General features: G+C 47.8%; 2 protein-coding genes across 5 annotated transcripts; one reads left to right on the forward strand and one right to left on the reverse strand.

Moving 5' to 3' along the window:
- The first annotated feature begins 8,095 nt into the window (after window positions 1-8,095).
- On the forward strand, window positions 8,096-15,408 carry LOC117644815 (serine/threonine-protein kinase unc-51). Of its 2 annotated transcripts, none has more exons than XM_034384446.1 (18): window positions 8,096-8,504; window positions 9,219-9,311; window positions 9,394-9,514; window positions 9,606-9,656; window positions 9,755-9,880; window positions 9,972-10,045; window positions 10,137-10,297; window positions 10,381-10,529; window positions 10,617-10,712; window positions 10,798-10,918; window positions 10,993-11,140; window positions 11,223-11,321; window positions 11,407-11,692; window positions 11,772-11,878; window positions 11,990-12,296; window positions 12,406-12,554; window positions 12,645-12,780; window positions 12,859-15,408. In XM_034384446.1, exons 1-18 carry the CDS (start codon window positions 8,415-8,417, stop codon window positions 12,942-12,944), a joined length of 2,400 nt encoding a protein of 799 aa, XP_034240337.1. In that variant the 5' UTR covers window positions 8,096-8,414; the 3' UTR covers window positions 12,945-15,408. The 2 variants fall into 2 exon arrangements, with proteins under 2 accessions (XP_034240337.1, XP_034240338.1); XM_034384447.1 differs by having other exon boundaries at window positions 10,867-10,918.
- Window positions 15,409-15,485: 77 nt separating this feature from the next.
- LOC117644244 (protein abrupt-like) lies at window positions 15,486-21,439 on the reverse strand. Of its 3 annotated transcripts, XM_034383523.1 has the most exons (11): window positions 21,272-21,439; window positions 20,716-20,908; window positions 20,427-20,627; window positions 20,262-20,343; window positions 19,894-20,174; window positions 19,719-19,812; window positions 19,570-19,632; window positions 17,518-17,568; window positions 17,368-17,429; window positions 17,058-17,289; window positions 15,486-16,970 (listed from the first exon to the last, which is right to left on the reverse strand). In XM_034383523.1, exons 2-11 carry the CDS (start codon window positions 20,899-20,901, stop codon window positions 16,744-16,746), a joined length of 1,479 nt encoding a protein of 492 aa, XP_034239414.1. In that variant the 5' UTR covers window positions 20,902-20,908; window positions 21,272-21,439; the 3' UTR covers window positions 15,486-16,743. The 3 variants fall into 3 exon arrangements, with proteins under 3 accessions (XP_034239414.1, XP_034239413.1, XP_034239412.1); XM_034383522.1 differs by lacking the exons at window positions 15,486-16,970; window positions 17,058-17,289; window positions 17,368-17,429; window positions 17,518-17,568 and adding an exon at window positions 17,700-19,204 and having other exon boundaries at window positions 19,894-20,168; XM_034383521.1 differs by lacking the exons at window positions 15,486-16,970; window positions 17,058-17,289; window positions 17,368-17,429; window positions 17,518-17,568 and adding an exon at window positions 17,700-19,204.
- Between the last annotated feature and the right edge of the window lie 547 nt (window positions 21,440-21,986).

The following is a 21,986-nucleotide window of genomic DNA, read 5'->3' on the forward strand; positions in this document are numbered from 1 at the left end:
GCTGCCAAGGACGCGGGACTGCGGGACTGCGCGCGCCGACGGGGGGACGCGAGGACGCGGCCAGAGCAAATTCATTCTCTATCCCCGGCCCGGCCCACCGAAATAGAAACAAGTAAAAATTAAATTTAGCGGCCTCGGCGCGCGCGGCCGCGGGGAGGAAAAGAAGGGTGTGATAAATCTCGGGCGGAAGTTCAAGTTGAAGAGCGCGGGGTCCTTCGGCCGCTTCGCGTCAGCGCGTCAGCTGTGCGGTGGGCGCTGCAGGCGCTGCACTGCCAACACTTGACGCAGCGACGCGGGGCATTGACGGGCTGCTGGGCGGGCCGGCGGGCCGCGGCCGTGGCGAGGCACGTCTCACAGTGGGCCAGACGACCGGTCGAGGCGGCCAAAATCCCGGACGCGTTTGAAGCTCCAGAGTCGCTAAATGGGACTCGAACCGAACGTGTGACCCCACCAATGGATTGCTCTCCGAACGAGGAATCCATTGGTGGGGTCACACGTTCGGTTCGAGTCCTCTTGAGCGACTCTGGAGCTCAAAACGCGTCTAGAGTTTAGTCCGCCTGCGCCGGTCTTCTGGCCCACTGTGCGCAGGCCGCGCCGGACGTGAAGGCCGGGTTACGCTTCCAACGCGGATGGGCTGCGAATAATGTCCGCACAACTATTTGGAGCTGCGCCGCGCCGCGCCACTCTCCTCGCCCCAGTGCCCCATATCGCCGGGCCGCCACTCTCCAGCGCCTCGAGATGCAGCTCGGGGCGGCCGCTCCCGCCGCTCCTGCCGTCGGGCCAAACAGCCGACTTGGACACGGTCTCGTTGTCGCGGAGGCTCGCGGGGCCGGAGGGGCGGCCGTGGAGGGCGACGGGGACGCCGGGAGGTGAGCGCCACGACGGCCGGGCGTCGGCCGTTGGCACCGCCAGCGATACGCGGATTTTTATTAATTGATGGCCCCGTCGTCCTCTATTGTGGAAATTCCCCTCGGACAGTGTCAGCTTTGGACCCTCAAACCGGGAAACCGGGTCAGTCGGGCTGCGACCTTATCAACCCCCGCGAGGGCCGGGCCGAGGGGTTTATCGAACTCGTCAAACTCACGAGGCCGCCTCCCTTTCCCCTGACTCGGTAAATCGGCTCAGTGCAGTGCACACACGGCCACACGCGCCCTCTCGCGGCGAAGGGTTCGTTTGTTGTTGAGTCGTGTCTCACCCACACGCGGAGTTTTCCAGCAGGACGACAGCTTTTTTCGGGAGTGTTTGTTTCGTTTGTTGTTTTTGTTGCGATGTGCACCACTGCACCAGCGGCGCAAGTTCCCGGCGCGGCTAGGATCCGCAGCTTTCCATGTCGTCGGCTAGCCAGGCTTCCCACCGCTTCCCTTCCCGCCTTCGGGCAGCGCCGGCAGCGGCAGCAGCGCTGTCGGCAGATCGTCTGTCGTCGCTCCATCCTGGGAGCGGAACCAGGAGAGCCAACCAACGGTAAAGGGAGCCAACCGGACACGTTGCGGGAGTGCGCCAGACCCGCGGCCAGGCCCGCCTCTGGGTCTCTGGGCCCCATCAGTGTCTCTCTGTCTCTCTCGCACTCGCGGGGCGGCCAGCAAGGCCTGTAAGCGTGCGAGAGAGACAGGGACCTGCGCCTCCAGCCTGCAAGGGCCCCTGCGAAGTGCGGGAAGGCCACCCGGCCGACCAGTGAGCACGCGGGTTGCCTGTCTCCACTTGGCAGGGGCTTCGGCCGCCTCGGCCTTCGCCAGTGTGGTGGTGGGTGCAACAACGTGCACACCGCATGCACCACACCTGGGCGAGCAGACGCCGGCATTGCACAGTCCACTGTCGGACGGACAGACGGACAGACAGACATGCGTAAATAGGCAGGCAAGAAGACGAGCTGATAATGCGTTCCGGGGATGAGCGCAGCCCCCATGCCGCGAGTGGCGTGGCTGGAGGCGGGCGGGCGGGCGTGGACGGACAGACAGACAGACACACACAGCGCATTATGTGATCACTCCGACTGGTCGCCGGACTGGCGTGCTGTCGCTCGGTGACCTACATTTGCGACAATTTCGCGCGGGAAAAAAAGGGGGAGCCGCGTGCCGCGGCCGGTACTCGAACCCGCGTCCCAGCAGTGGCAGCAGCACGACGGCAACGCGGCCAGCGACACGCGACCTGCCTCAAGCAAGCCGCCGCGGCCACCTTTGACAGTGTCACTGTTTTATCAGTGACGTGGCGGTGACACCGGACCGCGCCGAACGCGCGGCCGGTTTCGCCTGTCAGCGCGCGGCAAATGGTTTTGAATTTGCCGCCTCTCCGGATTCCCCGACTTGCTTCGCCTGCTTCGCTTCACGGTCCAAGATCAAGAGCACCGATTCCGATCCGATTCCCAGTCGCACCTCTTTTTGCTGCCGAGTGGCGCGGCGGCGCGGTGCGTCTCCGTTCCCGTCGCCGGCGACACTTTTTTATTTTCTCGCTCCCGGTCGTTCTGCTATCGAACCTCACTGCAGACAGACACTGCTCGGCGCCGGCCGCGGAGGTCGAAAAACAAAACCAAAAAAAAGAGGAAAAAGGAAGGAAGATGGAACAACCTCGAGCCCCGGTCACCGCGTTTCAGAAGTCTCCTCAAAAGTTTGGCATTGTTTCAATGGAATGGACCGGACTCCACTCGGTCCGAGAACTCGCCCTTCTGGGTGACCCCGCGCGATGTCGCTCGCCTACCCGGCGCGCCGCGGCGTGGTCGGACCGCCGGGCCGGGCGCTGGCTTCCTCCAAGTTCGACGACTCCCTCGGGAATACCTGGCGGACCTGGCGGACCTGGTGGAGACCTGGCGTCCGGGTTGCGGATCATCGATCAAGGTGCAAATTTGTCTCCCCGGAATGTGATTGAACGAGTGGTGGTTCTCCCTGCCCTGCCCTGCCCTGCCCTGCCCTGCCCTGCCCTGCCCTGCCCTGCCGTCGGAGCAAAACCCGCCACCGGTCAGACTGCCGCTTCTCTTCATCATTTTTATTCTCTTCAGTTTCTCTTGCACCTGCGAGTACACCGCCGCCGGTGTCAATAACCATATCCGTACAGTGCGGCGCCACGGCGCGCCACGGCGCGCCCACTGGCGGGGCTCCTCTAGATCCTGTTCATCGTCCCTGCTATTCGTTGCCGCTTGTCAAAGAAAGTTCCGGCGGGACAACGACGACGACGTGGAGCAGGTAGGAGAGAGAGAGAGAGAGAGAGAGAGAGAGAGAGAGAGAGAGAGAGAGAGAGAGAGAGAGAGAGAGAGAGTGGGATGGGAACGGGACGCCCTGTCATTATCTCAGGCGGGTCAAACGCACGCCAACGCGGCGACCAAATTGCGGGCCGAGTGGCGTGGTGGGCGGGGCGGGGCGGGGCGGGGTGGGGTGGGGCGCGGCGCGGCGGGCGGACCGCAGAAAGTACAAGAAAATAAAAAGCAAAAACAGGATGGGGTACGCCTGGTGGGTACGGGGCCCAGGTGCATCACAATGGCCGCCATTCATAAGCGAACGTCGTGGATTTATTTGGACAAAGTGAACGACCCAGGAAGCGCGCCGATGTTTGAGAAACGAAAAAAAAAGTCCCGAGAGGGGTTTGTCTGGTGACACGCAGGTTCCAGGGCCTCCGAGTTCGAATCTCGGTTCATTCCTTTTTTTTTCACCTGAAGTTTTTCTCCAACATATTGCCAAGTGAAATTCGCCTGCCTGTACCACCGTATGAAGTATGTATGACCTCCGTTCACCTCGATCCGTACTGTACTGTAGTATCATCGCAGCGCAGGCAAGCACGAGCCAGCGCTAACAACGCAAGCAAGCATGGAAAGCCGCTCTTACCCTGCACAGGGAAAAAGACGACTCGCTTCGGAAACCAGTTGCTCTTTCGAAAATCAATCGGCCGTTCGAATGATTCCCTGCCCGAGTTTCAAAGATCGAACCCGTGTCTCCGAAACGACGGGCGACGTTCTCGGCCGGTTGGAGCACCGGTAGAGCCCCGTACTTGTAACCGGGTTGTTGTTGTGATTGCACGACAGGACAACAACCTCGGAGAGATTAGGGGCGCCTTGGACCGCCATATCCCGCAGGGCCCCGCAAGCAATCGCAATCGCCGCCAAGAGGGTGCGGCCCTTGGGGCCCTTCCTGGCTTTGGCCGCCGGAGTGGGTTCTGGGTTCGATACCCGGCGGCGGCAGTGGTGTTTCACTTTTCCTCGCCAACCGTGCGCAGCATCAGCACAGCGGCACTCGCCAACGGGGCGGTTTTCAAACGCAGAGGATAATCATCGGAAGTGAAGGCGAGCGTGTTGGCTTTGGCGCGGTTGGAGTGTTTGTAAACTTGGGCCGAGGTCTGGCACGCCTCTGCTCGGCTAGGCTGATGGCTAGTCGCGGACAAGGCGCTCATTGACAGCGGCGGGGGTTCCTCTGCCGCCATCCCACTTTACTTTGTTTCACCTGAAGCACGTGCCTGCGTCAATGCGTTTTGTAAGTGCGTTTGTGTGTGTGTGTGTGTGTGTGTCCGCCGCGGACGTGGTCGGAGGCCCCCCCCCCCAATCACCGCCTTGTATGGAAATGGTAGGAAGACACAGCCGTAGGGACCGCTTCGCTCGGCTCCGCTCCGCTCCAGGCCCCTCGCAGAGACTCAGAGACCAGCCGGCCAGGCTTGGCTTCACTTGGCTTTCCGCACTGTACAGCACACAGCGTACAGCACACCGCTAGCGCTGCTAGCCGCGCTCTAGCCCCGCCTAGCCCCGCCCTGCCACCGACAGCGGACTCATTCCGAGACTCGTCGCTATGTCTCTCTCGCACTCATGGGGCGTCCCGTAGAGGTGCGAGAGAGACAGGCCGACGAAAACGACTCTCGGAGTCAGTCTTCAGGGCAGACCTGCCGAACTCATTGCTCAGCAATCAGACTGACGTCAGCAGCGCGGGGCGGGCCTGCCTGGCCGGCCTGGCCTGGCCGCGCGACTGAAAAGAAGAAAGAAAAAACGGATCGAAGCTTTCATGGATGGACACGTGCAGTGTTGTTGCGCTGCCGCCTCCGTCACTCCGTCGGCCCGTCTCTCCGTCACTCCGTCGCCACAAACGGACAAAAAGACGCGGCCAACAACGCCAAGGCGCGCCAAGGCGACCACCACAACAAAGAGAAAGAGCGGGACAGATCATCAGAGCAAAGAAGGGAAAAATGGGAAAATGAGCAGTGTCTCTGAGGGGAGCTTTCCGTTTTTCGGAATGTCAAACAGACGCAGACAGTGTAGATTATCAAATATTCTTATTGGGGGAGGGGGGCATTTGACTGGGGTGATGTAGGACTGTGTTGACTTTTGTTTTATGGAGCGTGCGGGCTTTAAGCCCCTTGAGGTGTGTGGACAGACAGACAGCACACACGCACACATACGTGCAGCGCAGACTCCGTGGTAGGTATGGCCCACATTACGCGCATAATATTTATCCACCATAATAATAATTACATCGCCCTGGCGAGGCGTGTGGCGTTGCGGCGTTGCGCAAGGCCCTCGCTCTAGGGCGGGGCGCGGCGGCGCGGCGTTGTTGTGCGCGCCTTCCTTCGGCTTCGCGCTACCGGCAAGGGGGCCGGCCCGACTCGCCTGACTCACAGAGTCGCAGATAAAGAATTAAGACGCTATTGATTGACTGGACGGATCGGGTGACGCGTCGCGGGCCTCTGCGTCGTCGTCGCGGCGGAGGCGGACCACGTGGCTCCTTGAAAACAGCGCGCGAAGTGACCACCACCACAACAACAACAACAGCGAACACCTCGACGCGGGAGGAAGGCGCGTGCCGCGAAAAGGCAGTCCCCCCCCCTCTCTCTCTCTCTCTCTCGCGTGTGGGTTTCAATTGCTGTTTTCCCCGGCGATAACGCAAACGTCGTGCCGTATGCAGGCCAGGCTGGCTGTGCTGGCGGTGTCAACAACCGGCTCGCCGCTCACTCGCGGTGTCGCACTGTCACGCCGTCAAGACGCCGACATGCAGAACCAGGAGGAACCCCAATCCACAGCCCAAACGCTCTGTCTCTCTCGCACCCCTGCGGACCTGCGGCGCGCCCCAGGAGCACAGACGAAGACAGATCGATGGGGAGATTTTTCTTAAGTCTTCCGGTTCAGTTCGTCCCTTTGCGGCCCCGACGAGCCGTCCCTGAAGGGCAGGCTGTGTGCCGACGGCAACACATGGGAAGGGGAAGTTCGCCCCTGCCTCAACTAGAGTTGGTAATAGACACCAGACGACGCACGTGTGCTGTCGCGGGCCCAGCCCGGCCTAACCAAGGCCTGGCCGTCCCCCTCCCCCTTCACTTTATTTAGAAAAATTATCGCACCTCGCTCCGTCCTAGTGTGATCCAGCCCGAGCGGCGGGCACGGCGCTACACGAGAGGTGCCGTGGGCGCCAAAACACACGGGGTGTACAGTCGGCGCCAAAACAAACGGCAGTGGAGATGCTGAAGTGGCCGCTGCTGGTCGTCGGCGCGGTGCTGGCTGTAGGTGCAGCCAGCATTGTGAAGCCTTTTCTCTCTCTTTTTGTCTCTGTCTGTCTTGTCTCGGCGCCGCGACCGCGCTGCATGGGCATGGGTGCATGAGTCCGCCCCGTTTTTCACCGTCTCTCTCCCGGCACTGCTCTCCGCGCTCTCCGCGCTCTCCGCGCTCTCCGCCCGCCGTCGAGACCGTCGAGACCGTCGAGACTCGAGGTGTCGAGGTCAGGCGCAGGTTACGGCAGGGCAGCCACCTCGCCCACGGATCGCAGTGCCTCGGCAGTGCCGCTGCTTCGCTGCTTCCGCGTCGCAGACTCGCAGACGGAGACAGACCGATACAGTCGGAGGCATGCCTGCAGTCAAAGAATCAGACAGAGATAACCAAACTTGTCCTTATCTGGGTGACGTCCACGTGTGTGTCGCGTGCGCGCCGGCAGCGGCTTTGCTTGGGGCGGCCCGCCCTGGTCCTTGCCTGGGGACTGATTTCGGGGCTCTGTCTCGCTCGCTCCCCGTGAGTGCGACGGAGCCTGCAAGGAACGGCGGCGGCACACCGTAACACTCGGCACTGTAAGTGCTGGCAGCACCCACTCGTCTGGGCGGCGCGCGTCTTCGGGTTACGGCCCCGGCCATAACGTAAAGTCGCGCAAAGTGGTGTCCGAGGTCAACAGCGAGACTCTCGATTCCTTCGACTTTCTTCTCGCGCCAAAGCCTGTGCTGAAGCCTGGCCAAGCCGAAGAAGCCGAAGAAGACTAACGAAGACGCGGGCCAGCCGGGCCGGTGCTGACGCTCCCTCCCCCTCCCTCCCCCTCGGACTGCCTTCGGGCTGGCCGTCCTTGCCGGGGTCGGGCCGGGTACCCATTCGGTCTATTCCCACGCCTTAGGTCACCCTTCGGCTTTGCCACGTCCCTCGGCCTTCGGCCACCTTCGGCCACCTTCGGGTCATCGGTGGCTATTTTCCGCGGCCGGCCTTAAGTCAAGGAAGGCGCCTGGCAGCTAGGCCACGCTGCTGTGTGCAAGACAGACCAGCGTGGCGGGTTGCCTACCCGCCGACTTGCAGGGGCCTTGAATCAGCTGGTATCAGCATTCTTTCTTCTCTGTTTGTTCTTGAGGTGCGGACGCTAAAATTTTTAACGAAGTCTAGGCATTGTTGATATGGAAAAATCACAGAAAATTCTCTTGGAAACTAATGATTTTGGCATGAATTTCTTCAGTTTCAGTGGTGGTGATGCCATAACCATTTTGCAGAGACAGTGGGCCCGTTGCGGCCCGAAACAAGGGTTGCGGGATGGAAGGATCTCGATAGAATTCAAAACGCCGCGGCCAGTACTGTCACTTACACCGTGAGAAAGACGGGACACAAACACAAATAGAACGCAAAGTTTGGGACTCGTTTGCTGGCAAAGTTCGCAGAGGCCCGTCGCCGCTTCTCGTACCAACCTGACTGGACGGAGCGAGACTCTAAAGCGATCGGAATCTAAGTTATTTTAGTTCCCTCGCTGTGTTTTTACCGTATAGGGTGCCTATCGTCCTACTTTGGCTCTTTCAAAGAGGTCTAGAGCCATCCGCGAAGCGCAAATCTCGAAAAGTTTTGTGCCCGTAGGTTGGCAGCGAAACGACCGGCCACAACTTTGCTCGCTGCTGCTGCCAAACAGCTGAGAAGAGTTCAGTTGCAGACATGATGGCTGGCTGTGTGTAGCGTAGTCTAAGTTGTATCAAAATGAGGCTGTTATAGAGCTCATTTGTGGTAAAAGTTGAATTTGTCAGTCAAGTGAAGAGAAGAAAAAGTGATAACGTTTCTACCCGTGCTGTGATTCTTGAAAAATAGTACCTAACGCAGTGGAGAATGCGTTGTTGTTAAAGTGTTGTGTATTTGGGGCTATTGATCCTTGAAGAAGTGTGCAAGACAAAGAAGTCTTGCAATGCATTATAGTGTTGTGAAATATGTGAATTGATTTGAAACAACCACCATGGAGATCGTCGGAGACTACGAGTACAACAGCAAAGACCTGATTGGGCACGGCGCGTTCGCCGTCGTTTTCAAAGGTCGCAAACGCAAGGTAGTTATTGTAGCATCAGTCCAGCATCAGTGGCTTCCCCTCTGCTTTTCTGCAACTCGAGGCTCTCCCCTGTTCGCCAACTGGTGTTTTCAGCCCAGATTCAGTTTTTAATTTGTTTGGGACCCAAATTCCCGTTAAAACGGGATTGCTTCCCCGTTTTCTTGCCTAAGGTAGGCTAGAGGAGGTTAGCTATGAGTGCATCTTTCACCCATTTCTTTGACGAATAAGCCTATTTGACGGCTTTATTGTTTAAAATGGTTCTAATGGCTCCAAATTGCATGTAACGTCATGAAAGCAATACTTAATATTTCATCATCTCTCTTGGTACTCAATATTCATATGTGACTTATGCCTCACTCAGGTTGATATTATTTCATGTTTTATATTGTATTAAGTTGTGAACAATTTGTGTTTGTTGATCCACTTTTCCACCCTTATAATTCTATATCCACTCAGTTAGCCATTACCAATTATATGGTGCCGAAATCAGCATTTTCATCCTATTTTGTAGCCCCATTCATTGCCCTTTAAATTTGCCTTAAAGGGTGCCCCCCCTCCCTTTTTTTAAATGGACTGAAATCACTCAGATGGAACACTCAGTTTTTTCCCCCCATTTTTTTCCATCATGAGTGTCTTTTGAATTATTTATGTTTAGTATATTTGACTGATAAACTTGGAGGTCTTATAATATATTTATTTGCTTTTTTTTTCCAGGATCCTAATTATGTTGTAGCAATTAAGAGTATTTCCAAGAAAAGTCTTGCTAAATCACAAAATCTCTTAGGCAAGGAGATAAAAATTTTGAAGGTATGGTGTATTCTTATCAGGGATTTTGTGTACAAGTTTCTTTTTGGAGACCTTTTTTGTACTAACTTAACACAATTTACAGGAGCTAACAGAACTTCACCATGAAAATGTTGTGGCACTTTTGGACTGCAAAGAATCACCTCTCCAAGTCTTCTTGGTTATGGAATATTGCAATGGTGGAGACTTGGCTGATTATCTAAGCGGTAAGATGGGGATCACCATGCTTCTTATTTCATTTGCATCGATTATCATTTCTGCTGGGTCTTTGAATTGACAAGTGTTCATTATTTTCAGTGAAAGGAACCTTAAGTGAGGACACTATTCGCCTCTTCCTCCGGCAGCTAGGTATGTATGGTTGACTGTTCATTTGCGTATTGTTTGTTTTGTATAGTACTTATTGCCATCTTTGATCTTCAAATCTTATGTTATTGGTTTCATTGCAGCTGGAGCCATGAAAGCTTTGTATGCTAAGGGCATTGTGCATCGAGATCTGAAACCTCAAAATATTCTCTTGAGCCACTCAGGTGGAAAGCCATGTCCACAACCGCAGGAAATTAGACTTAAAATTGGTGCGTACTTTTACATTTATTTTTATTTGCACAATTTTCTTTCTTGTGTATGTGTTGCTCTTAAGCTAATGATGTCATTCTACCTTTTTAGCTGACTTTGGCTTTGCAAGATTTTTACAAGACGGTGTCATGGCTGCCACACTATGTGGCTCACCAATGTACATGGTGTGTAGTTCTCCTCATCAACTGCAACAACTGTGTTCTAAATTGTTGATCATGTTATTAGTATTTAACTGAATGTTATGTCCTCTTCCAGGCTCCTGAGGTGATAATGTCTCTCCAGTATGATGCAAAAGCAGATTTATGGAGCTTGGGAACCATTGTTTTCCAGTGCTTGACAGGGAAGGCGCCATTTCAAGCTCAGACTCCTCAAGCGCTTAAGAATTTCTATGAGAAGAATGCCAATCTATCCCCAAAGTAAGTCAAAAGATTTACTTACCCAATTCTTCATCAAACTGTTGTTCAAAAAAAATTAATTCTTTGTGTTTTCTTGAAACCAGAATTCCAGCAGGAACATCTCCTGAGCTACGGGACCTCTTACTTGGCCTCCTGAGAAGGAATGCACGGGAGCGTATGACTTTTGACTCTTTCTTCACCCACCCTTTCCTGCAGCGTGAAGCTGAACCTACACCTGCTCCACCAATGCCTGGTAAGTTGGCCCGACATGCATGCATACTAATATCACATGTTAATTCTGTGACAAGGAATTGAGACATTTGTTGGTTTTTGTTTGTAGGTGAACTTCCCCCTTCACCACGTGCGCTTTTCCAACCGCCTGCTACGCAGAGTCCAACTCACAAGGCACGTTTAGATACGTGTGGATCTCAACCTGGTATGTTCTCTTTTGCTGATCCGTTTTTATCCACTTATGATTGTTAGTGCCGATATCGTACTACAGCTGGCCACTTCTCTCGCAGGATCTCCTGTGTCAGGCCGTCAACATGGAAGTAGTTCAAGTCCTGAGGACACTGATGATTTTGTTCTAGTGCCAGCTAACATACCATCCGACCACTCGAGTGACAGCAATCCTGAAAGGCCGTAAGTTTTTCCTAAATTTGTGTACCATTTGAGTTTTGTCTGAACAAGTTTTTCACAGTACACTCCTGTAACAGGTCTAGGACGAGAACATCCAGCGCCTCAGCTGCAAGCCCTCCAAGGCCCAGTTTCCTACCCATTTCGGAGCCTATCCCTGTTCCCACTCACCGTGATGCTTTCCAGCAGAGGCAATCCATTCACTCCCAAGACAACGAACCCTCCAAGGTAGGCTGTCAAAATTGACTTTTACAATTGAAAGTGTTTTATTTTAGGCCAAAATATTAATGTGATGTCCTGTCAATTACAGGGCTCAGTGCCACGTTCTCAACCGATAAACATGAGACGAGCTTCAGATCAACGAGCCGCCAACGCCACACCTGACTTGAGTTCACTTTCTCCCCCTGCTGTAAGTTTAATACCTGCGGCAACATTCTGGGTTGAAGCGCTGTCTATCAGAATAAAACATTGAAATGTAATTTTTATTTTTGTAGGTTCAATTCATGATTGGCACACCTCCCAATGGTGGCTGTGGTCAGCGTAGAAGGTCTGCATCAGGCAGCTCGTGTGAGACCCCTCCACCAGTCAGCACCTGGCAAGTCACTCCTACCAGCTCACCCTTGCGGAGATCTGGAGCCAGCTCCCCTTTACTTTCTGGACCACTGGCAGTTCTGCCATCAATACTCGGCTCTCCAAACAGGATGTCTGAAAATAATAACATGCGACAGTCCCCTCTGATGCCATTTGGATCCAGAGCTATGACCCTCCCAGAGATATCTGGTAAGTCGTTTTAGGAACAGGTGACGCATTATTTCCCTAGTGATGTCATAATTTTACTTACTTGACTCTTCTCTTGCAGAGGCTGGCAATTTCCAAAGATTATTCCAGGACGCAAATCAGCCCTCAAACATTGATGCTCCTTTAACATTTCTTGCTCCTGAACTACCTGAAGAAACCTTACTGGAGGTAAGCAATTTATGTCTTATTTTAGAAGAAAAACTATTATGTTTATACCTATTATTTCCTCCTGCCCGTGTTTGGTTTTGGTTTTATTAACGCCCTTTAATTATTTTTCAGCGTGAACACAATGAAACCCTTGCCAAACTTCACTTTGTTTTGGCATTGTCAGATTGTGTACTGGAACTAGCTGGTTCCAGAGGAACGCCTCTGGCTGCTTTGACAGAGAGTGTTAATCTGGGAGGCGGGGGTTCTCCTAACGGTTCATCAAACATAACTGGAAATGGCGTGATTTCGGAGGGCGCTCGTCGAGCAGAGCAGCTTGTGCTTTTAGTCCGAGCCCTGCAACTTCTGAGCTCTGGTTTGAGTCTTGCAACTCAACAAATAAGAGCAGGGCACCTTCAACCATCTTCCTCTGTCAAAAGTGGTAAGTTATTTATGTGAATCTTAAATTCATTGTATGTCTTTCAGCTTCAACAATTTTGTGTTGTTTTTTTTTTATCTGTGCTTTTACTAATGCACTTTTTAACTTTCAGTTGTTGGTATAATGAACCAAAAGTTTCGTCAGTGTCTGGCTGACTGCAAGCAGTTGAACACCCCCGGGCTGCTCCAAAAAGCGGGTGTAGACCCAGCTACTACAAATATAGCAGCTGACAAGATACTTTACAATCATGCCATTCAAATGGTAAATCACGGGGACTATTTTTAATGAGGTTAATGTGGGTCGTTACTCAATGTTAACAGAAAATCTATATTTACCATTGATTGTTTGCAGTGCCAGTCAGCGGCTTTGGATGAATTGTTTGGCAATCCGGAAGATTGTTTCCAGAGGTATCAAACAGCCCAAATCCTTCTGCATTCCCTATCGCAACAAGTGCATCATCAGCAAGACAGGGCATTGCTTACTAAATGTGAGTTTTTTATCTATCTATGTTCTCTGCTCACATCCATCTGTGAAATATTTTAACCTTATCATTTGTTGTTTTCAGACAAAGATGCTGTTGAGAAGAGGCTGTTTGTTCTGCAACAGCAGGGTTTTATTTACTCAACACAATGCTTCACCCATTTGGCGTAGGAGCTACAGGCATTGTCCCTGTAATGCTTTGTCAAGCACCTGCATTCTCTTTGCATGCAATAACCATGTAAGCGGATGTGTACAATAGCTTGCTTAGACATTCACGTCTTCAAAAAAGAAAAACATGAAAAAATAATTTTAATTTTGTACTTCAGGTATAAGTAACCCTTCATCTTGGAAACCAATTTTACCCAAAATGTTTATTTTATGATTACTTCTTGTTTGGTTGTCGTTCTCACCATCTTTTTGTTGATAATTTGTGGGCCAGACAACCAACTGTCCTTTCCTCTTGTTTTTCCATCCTCCCTCAAATTAGATTTTAAGTTGACATAGTCTCATTTCGACTGATTAGGAACCATTGTTTTGTTAAAGTATGGAAGCCAAGTGTAACTATTTTTGTAATCGTGCCCTCACCTAGTTTACAGTCAGTGTGGCAAGATTTAGAGTTAAAGTTATGATCTATTAACAGTTGATAATTCTGTTCTCTACAGGTTTTATTCAGGTTGTGTGACTTCTCCCACCTTTTTGTAAATGAGAAATGAAAATTTGTTTTTAGCTACAACCTACTTATTGGTGTTTTAAAATTAAGGTGTTTTATCACTTTTTGAGATTTATTCTTTTTGCATTGTTTATGATGCACTGTATCATACAGCACTTATACTTTTAAATGAAGTCATGATTGAAAATTTCTAGGCTAAGGCAGAAGGCTTTGGGAACCTACTCTGGTGTGAATTATCTAAGGTTCTAAGTGGAAGATACAACGAGGAAGAAGAGTTAAGTCATTCCACTCCATGTCCTACACTCATTTTTTTCTCTCTCTATCAAGTTATTGTTTCATCCAGTTGTCTACTAAATAATGACCCTTATCTGCACAAAAGCCATTTTATTCATTTTAAAACTACCCAAAAGTGAACAACTTGGCTACTAGCTCATAGTCTTATAGGCTCTGTTTTTATTACCTATTACATGTAATTATGACAGTATTCTGGTAGAATGCGAGTAGTAGCCTTAAGGCTTAATATGTGTGTTTTCTGTGTTATGTTAATTTTATTCAAATATTACCTGTGTCCATTAGTGTGTCGTACTTATAATGTAAAGCCAAGTTGTTCAACATAGTGAAAAATGTGCATGAAGCAATGCAATACAATGTCTGTGTTGGAACATTAACTCAAATCAAAAGCATGATGGTGCACATGCTTCTTACTAGCCATGCCTATTGGTGTTCATTTTAGTTTCCCAGAACGCATTTTTTAGGCATTATAGCGGAAAGATACATGCTAGAAGTATTTTTCCTTTTTTTACGGCGAGGATATCTCACCGTGTTGACAGCACTGATATTCTCATCTTGCTACTTAACAAATTCTCCTTGCCTTAGTGATATCTTATAGCTAGTCTTTATTCCCGTGCAATGAAAAACTCTTCAGATTACTTTTTTCTGTTATTTTCTAATTTCTTCTATAAATTGTTGAATTTGAAAGTGCTATTCAAATGTTATTCTTTTTTTTAAAATTCATTCTGAATTGAAATGTCTTTAATACTTATTGGTTTTCTCTGTAAGTAGATTGATTTACTGTTTTCCACGAAAACCAGCTAAGGTTAATTTTCTTTGTTTCATTTTTATTTATTATCTTGATTTATAGTGATTATTTTTGTTTGTATTATCGTCTGTTGATCTACCATTTGTTTATTTGTGGAATGGAGGTGTCCTTGTCTTATTGCGTGAATTGTTTACTAAAGTATTATGGCAAATTTATATCATTTATATTTGGCTTAATCATAGCCATTGCTCTACTGTATTTAGCCGAATTTAGTCCTCACCCCCTTCTCACTAGGATAGAATTGGGTTAGTACATCAGAAGAAAACAAACAAAGTAATGTCTGTTCAAACCTTTGTAAATTAGGATCTTCAAATAGTACCCCCTCCTACTTTGGAGACATTTTTTTGTTTGATTTATGGGAGACTGTATTCGGATAAATATGGCAGCTGTAAATCATTTCAAAACAGGAAATTTAATCAAAACTTAGTAACTTCTGATACTTTCTCAGGGGGGAGCTGGAGTCAAGTCATGTGCGGTGACACTGGTGCACAATCCTGTTTTGAAACAACGTGTGAATGTTACTGCTTCTAATGTAGGCCTGTCACGTTTTCGTTGATTTGGGATTGTGCCCTAGTGTCACTATGGATGCATCATCACTCAAATGTATTTTTGCAAATGCAAATTTCAATGCTGTAGACATGAACTGAGTGCTTGTTTAGGAAAGAAGTGTGACTGTTCATTGTGAAAATTTGTGTGAATGCATGTATGTGTGTGTATGTATGTAAATATTATTTATTGTGTGTGGTGTCTTCCTTGTTCTGGAGCCTTGTTTCGCAAGAGAAGCCTAATTCATCACTTGGATGTGTACGCAACAAACTATGCAGATGATTCTTTGTGAATAAACAAAGAAATTGCCTCAATTGAAACAGCCTTTTGTTTTGTCTCCTTTCCTTTTTACCTTATTGGCTTGGATCACGAGGCCTACAGCAAGTGAAAATGAACGTTCGATGAGAAAGAAGCTTTATTTTGGAGACAGTCTACATCCAACCCCCGAGGCGTGCTCCACCAGCCCGAGGTGCGACATGCTCGACATCGACACAGGGTCGCCAATATCACAGTCCACGTGTGGCGTCCAGGCCGTCCAGGCCGTCCCAGGGCTAGGCAGCCGAGAGGCAGCCGGGCACGGCCGGGGCGACACCACCGCCTAAACCACTCGTCCAATCTAAGATTAGTATGGGAAAAGGAAAACTTGCCCAAGTTTAAAAACCACATTTCACTTAAGCATAATCGTTGAACAAAGTCGACTGCCTGCAACTGGACAATATCCTAGCAGTGTCACTTAAAAATACTGATTGACTTTGAATTGGTTTCTGAAAGAACAGTTCTTTACCTCATACATTTGACCTCCAAGAGCAGAAACCTCACAGACCCTAATCCACTACCTATAGCAAATATCACAATGATTGGCTGGTTAAATTGCATTACAAGGCTTGTTATTTTGACATGTATCTCACATGACAAAAAGTTTGAATTCTTTGGGCATGACATAATTACTAAATTAATGAAATAATGAAAACAATCCTAACTAGTGAAACACACAGAAAAATGTACCATAATACTCAAGGACAAGAATTTCGTTGAAAAGGGCAAGCTACATTTTTACACTAGGATTAAGAATCACTACTTATGATGACATATGCTCAGTATGTAACCCGTAAGAAGTTTTGTTCACACGCTATGAAATCAGCTAGTACAGCACCCAATAAGTAAACAAGAAAATAAGGATAAAAAAAATAGCTGAATACTAAATACAACAATATTGCAAGCCCTTTCAACATAACAGATAAACATGGGGAAAAATTGTGTTTGCACATAAGTACCAATACCATACAATTTATCCTCATTAGGGAAAAAATTAGAATTGCAAAATACACTAATAGTTAAAATTTAACTACCACTCGGTTTGAAAGAGCCATAAAAAAATCTTCCTTACACCAAGAAAAACTTAAGAAAGGTGGAAAAGCCACTAAGAAAATGCAAGTTTGTGTTTAATTAAAGTAGCATCAAGCGAACAATTGACAATCATAAATAGGTGTGCAGAACCAATTGTTTCCAATGGGCAGTGTAAGTACTTGGCCTGTATTGAGTATTGTCTTTTCAAGTATTTAGTGGAAAAGTCACAAGAAAAACAAAAAAAGAAAAGAAAAAAAATTACATAGAAATGAACCTTGCTTTCTTGCATTTCTGTTTCTTTCTGTGGTTTATGTAGGTGCCCCTTGGTGGCTCTGCATTCCCATCATTTGATGGCCTTGATTCATGTGGTGGTCATGTTGATGCACTGATGGGTTTTGCAGTTCAGGGAGATTACGGACATTTTGGAAGATACCTGCTTTAAGTTTAAGAGCCACTGAAGACTCTTGACACTTATAAGCAAGCACTTGCTTGATCCGAGCTACTTCAACTTCTGGAAAAATACTCTTCACATGATCTGAAATTAAAGGGAAAAGGCAAAAGATAAAACATCCATATCTCTCACAGTCACAATCATATTTGAAAGAAAACTGACGTGACGTACAAAGGATAGCGTTGACTTTGGCATTGTCGAGAGCTGGCTTCACTTTCCGATTAGCAGCATCAGGTCCATATGTATTTGCCCTGCTCCACCGCTGGCCTGTGACGGAGCGCGTTGCTAATTCCAACGGAGTAAAAACTAGTCCAGCTAGTCCTCTTGTTAGTTTCCGATAATCTGACCACTTTAATGACTCCAGTTGCGCTGCTGACACTTCCACACCCGGTCCAAGGGTCACCTAACCATACAGAAATTATCAACATTTAAGGAATGCAATATTCAAGCAGAGGTAGAGGCAAAATTAAATGATCTTTACCATGGGTCCATTAACGCACTGGCTAGGATATGGCCTCCTTCTTCTTGGGGGTGGGGTCCAGACTGGACAAAAATCAAGTTGATTGTGAGTCACAGGGCAGATTTGTCATTATAATAGAGAAATGCTTTAGAATAAGCGTATGGTCTTTACCTGATTCGACCTCCTGAAAACGGGCACCTTGAAAAATCTCTTGGAAATAGGCTGGAACAGAAAACCATTTTTAGAAATAAATGTCAAAGAACATGGTATGTAGTCCTTTTCAAGGAAATCAAGTGGTGAGGGTAGGAACTTTTAAAAACTGTGTTACACAGCATTCCAAAAATAAACCAGAATGTTAAAGAAATCATTTTTAATCTTTTAAATTGAAAAGAGAAACCAACAATGAATGTAATATCTAATGATGACAATGTAACAGTAGCTTAGGGCTAAAACAAAAATATCACGTTTTTGCGCAGGTGTGATTTTGATCCCAGTCTCAACTGTCACCCACCAAACAATTCACATAACTCAATATATGGCGGTAATTCTTCTTATCATAATTATCTTTTTATTTATTTTTGTTTTTGGAAAAAGCTTTAGTACTCCTTGAAACACAGAAGATACTCATAAAATTTGGCAAGCAAATCAAAGCTACCAATGGGGCCTTCACACATGTCTATGGCAAAGTAGTGATGCTAGTTACAGAGGTAAGAAATCATAAAATTACCACCCCACATCTAGTACTTTAACAAACTTAAACTGTTCAGATTTCTAAGTTAAAAAAAAAAACACCAAGATGAATTTTGAATGAGAAAGGTCACACTTTGTAGCAATGTGATGCTACATGGACGGGTAACTCACATAAAAAGCAAGCAATAATTTTAAATAACTTTTGTTTCTTCAAGAAATAAGACAACAACAACAGGCATGATACCACAATTAAAACAATTTAAGAGATAATTCTAAACCAAAACGGTAACTCAACAACAAAAATTTCACAAGCAAAATATGTACATGAGCATTAATGACAATACCTAAACTAGAAACAGTCTTTTAGATCTAGCAACACACTAAGAGTTGCTTGAGTACGGTGTGTTGTGGTAACCAAGACGATTAGGAGCAGATGTAGAAAAGGCATGAGGTGGGTGTGATGGGTGATGTAACTGGTGAGCAGCTTCGGGATTAAAGCCAACAGATCGCATGTAATCTCTAGACAAGGAACCTGCTGAATTTCCAGCTCCACTGGCACCATAAAGTAGGTTAGTGGGGAAAGGGAAAGACGATGCAGCAGCAGATTGAGACTGAGACAGCTGTGAAGTCTGCTGCTGTGGCTGTGACTGTGTTTGTGCATGCTGTTGTTGCTGTTGAGGGTGTTGGGGCTGCTGCTGCTCTCGCATGGATCCCGATGTCACGTTAGGCGCATGAGGTAGGGTGCCGTCCCCAACATCCTTATCCTGCTTTATATCAATGCCCTGTGCTGAGTTATGACTGCGGCTTTTGTGCGGCGATTGCAGGTACGTTCTTTTTAATTCTTCCTCTACAGTGTAGTAGGGCTGGGAAGGTGGAGGCATGTTGGAAGCTACTGGGGAAATGTAAAGCTGAGAGGGCTGCTGTTGTGAGGCGGTAGTGGGTTGAGTAGCGGGTGGCTTCGGCTGCTTGGAAAGCATTTCATGGTAAGAGAGAAGGTGTCGGCGCAAGTACAGCTTGGTCTTGAAGGATCGACTGCACAGAGGACACTCCACACTCTGGGGTATGTGGATGAGGCGCATGTGTTGTCGCAGATTGGACAGGTTGCTGTACATGCGCTGGCAGATGGGGCATGGCCGCGGGTCCAGAGAGTGCAGCTTGCGCAGGGCCGCTGCAACACACACAACACGTGCTGTACGGAGCCGTGCAAGCTGCTCTGCTTTTCAACTTTTAAATTTAGGCAGGGTCGTGCATTCTATTAGCTTCTCAACTTTGATGGAGTCATTTGGAGAAATATTACTATAGGTTCATCACCAATGTTTCATTATTATTGTTATTATTATTTATTAGTGGTGTGAAGCCAAACTTTGCCACCAGTATTAATACTAAAAGCAAGGCAATTAAAAATGCACATATTAATTTTTAATTTGGTCACAAATGATAAAAAAAATCTGATGAACAAACTGCACTCTCTGCATGGACCCATAAGGAAAAGAAACAAAAAGAAAAAAAACCCACACACAATATGTCACTCACCTGGGTCAGTCTCTGTTACTGTTCCATCTGAAGTCCCTTGCGTTGAAGGTCCTGCCATCATATCTAAAAATGAAATCACCCAAGTTAATTAATAAAAACATCCTTTTCTGTTGGAAATTTCAAAAAAAAAATTCCTGTCGGTATCTTACCTGACATTCCAGGATATGATGATTGGTCAAGATAGGCATTGGCATCACCTCGAGTTTCACCGTCACTATTATAATCTGGAAGCTCTGTTTTGGGCTGAGGAAGAAAAGAAATTAGATTGAAAATTGCACAAGGAAAAAGACATGCAAAATGTTCATGATGAAGTTTTCTAATTACCTCCAACATTTCAGCCAAATCATCGTTGTATGCCTGATCAATTTCATGCTGTTGCTGAGAAGGTGTAATGGTCAAGGCAGATCGGGACTGCTGGAGAAGCACTGATGAGGCATGATCCGCTGCTTCTTCCAAGGGCTCATTTCCTTGACCATTGAGACTGTTTTGGCCGTCAGAGGAGTCATGAGTTCTGTCATCTAATAGTTCGTTTTTACGAATTCGTTTCGGTGGGGGAGGACTTGCTGACGGACTCCCACTCTGACCGTCACCTTCATCATCTTCTCCTTGACACAGACACAATAAATCATTACAGATTACCCTACTCCATTAACTAAATGGACAATTTAAAAAAATCTAGTTTATTTCCATACCTGCGTCAGTGTTGGTGGGGTTTGCTGCAGAAGAGGTTCCTGAGGAAGAGGCTACGCTTGCTGAAGCTCTTTTTGATGGATCCTAAGGCAAAGGAAATTTAATATATTTGGATACAACAGTTAGGAATATAGAAACTTTTCCCTCCATCAAATAGATTTAGTTACCTTAACTTGTTTTCCATCTTTGTGCAGCCGTGGTGCATCTGTCAAGCCTAAAATGTGAAGAGATTCTGCAGTCTGCAGAAAAGCTGGTAACTCTGTTTGGGCAACATTTACTACACCAGCATACATGAATTCCACTAAGGCACATAAGTGAAACCATTGCACATCCTTTAAAATTATAATTGGATGTTTACATGGGTTGTTCTGGAATGAAACACAAAAATGATCAATCAACTGAGAAAAGCACACAGATAAATCCAAGATGCAATTTAAGTTCGATGAGCTTCCGTACCTTGAATAATTCTTTGAAGTATGGACTGCAGGCAGACAATACTACTTTGTGCGCTTTAACACTTTTCCCATCACAGGTCAGTGTGACATCGACAAAGTCCTCATCTTGTCTGAGGGTTTCGAACTGCGAGGTGATATTGCTTTGAAAGTTGTTCCATCGGAGACAAAACTGCGGATCGGGGGCCATCTTTCACCTGCAATCAGAAAATTAAGTAATTTGAAAATACATTGCAAACCTACATTTTTTTTGACCAGCAGAGGGAGGAGAGAAAGCATTCCTTGACAAGACAAAGATGAAGTTTTTCTACTCCCAAGGGGGTGAACCCTAAAAGAGAGGGGTCTGTGACCCCTGTCCGAAACGATTAGGGTCGTAAGAACGGGTAAGGAAGGAAACAGAAATTGGGGAAAATGGAGATCTACGCGGATACGAACAAAAAGATATAAATGCTTGTTGAAAGCTAACAGAGATTGGGTGGAATCGGTGCGACGCAGGGCCCAAGGCGAGCAGACAAGGGACGCGACTTGCGTCTCGCCGGCGAAACAGTTCCGCCACTCACCTACACATCACGAGTTGCTCATTCTTGTAACCAGAAATTCATTCTTTGAGGGAAAACACTCGACTTTTCTCAACCAAGACCCATGCAAGGGATTTTTCAATCTTAACATAGAGCAGCGGTAGGCTACAAGCTGACCGCTGTCTCCCCTGGGACTTTGATTACTAATAAAACAGCAGACGCTTTCAGCAGGCGGAGCGGCCTGACGTCACGCCCCCGTGACTGCTGTACAGTCGCGCACAGCAAATTCCAGCTAGCCGCGAGAAAGAAATAGCGAAATGTCAGGTGAATGTCACTGCACTAAGAAAGTGCTTAAAACTATTGCTATCAATGTTCGTCTCTGTCAGTCTGAACTCTTAATCCCCTAGAAGCAGCCGATGAGGTCATTTCGATAGTTTTCGATTTCCCCCCCTCCCCCGTGACGCTGAGGCCGTTATTTCCCAACAGGGCAGTGCAATAAAATGTCGGAGTGGAGTGTTGCGTGCTTTCAAGTTTGAAGAGCAAAGTTTAAGTTTTGATTGATTATTCTTATGTCATTTAATGTTTAAAGGTGAGAGAATAAAAATTTAGCTGTCCGTTATGTGTTGTCTGGTGTCGAAAGACTAGTTTGATGACAGTGTCTTGGTGAAGTTGTGTTATTCTATCAGAGATTTGGACGTTTGGAGACGATTAACCATCAAGGCTAACCGTTGGGGACAGGACGTCAGCTCACAGAGCA

Source organism: Thrips palmi, unplaced genomic scaffold (assembly GCF_012932325.1).
Source record: "Thrips palmi isolate BJ-2018 unplaced genomic scaffold, TpBJ-2018v1 HiC_scaffold_18, whole genome shotgun sequence".
Taxonomy (NCBI): Eukaryota; Metazoa; Arthropoda; class Insecta; order Thysanoptera; family Thripidae; genus Thrips; species Thrips palmi.

Coding starts and splice junctions, on each gene's coding strand:
- LOC117644244 (XM_034383521.1), bottom strand. CDS start 20,901: ATGGCCCCCGATCCGCAGTTTTGTCTCCGATGGAACAACTTTCAAAGC. Junction 20,175..20,261: donor CCCCACCAACACTGACGCAG/GTATGGAAATAA, acceptor GTCTGTGTCAAG/GAGAAGATGATGAAGGTGAC. Junction 19,633..19,718: donor ATCATATCCTGGAATGTCAG/GTAAGATACCGA, acceptor TTTCATTTTTAG/ATATGATGGCAGGACCTTCA.
- LOC117644815 (XM_034384446.1), top strand. CDS start 8,415: ATGGAGATCGTCGGAGACTACGAGTACAACAGCAAAGACCTGATTGGG. Junction 9,881..9,971: donor GGAAATTAGACTTAAAATTG/GTGCGTACTTTT, acceptor CTACCTTTTTAG/CTGACTTTGGCTTTGCAAGA. Junction 10,713..10,797: donor TACGTGTGGATCTCAACCTG/GTATGTTCTCTT, acceptor CTTCTCTCGCAG/GATCTCCTGTGTCAGGCCGT.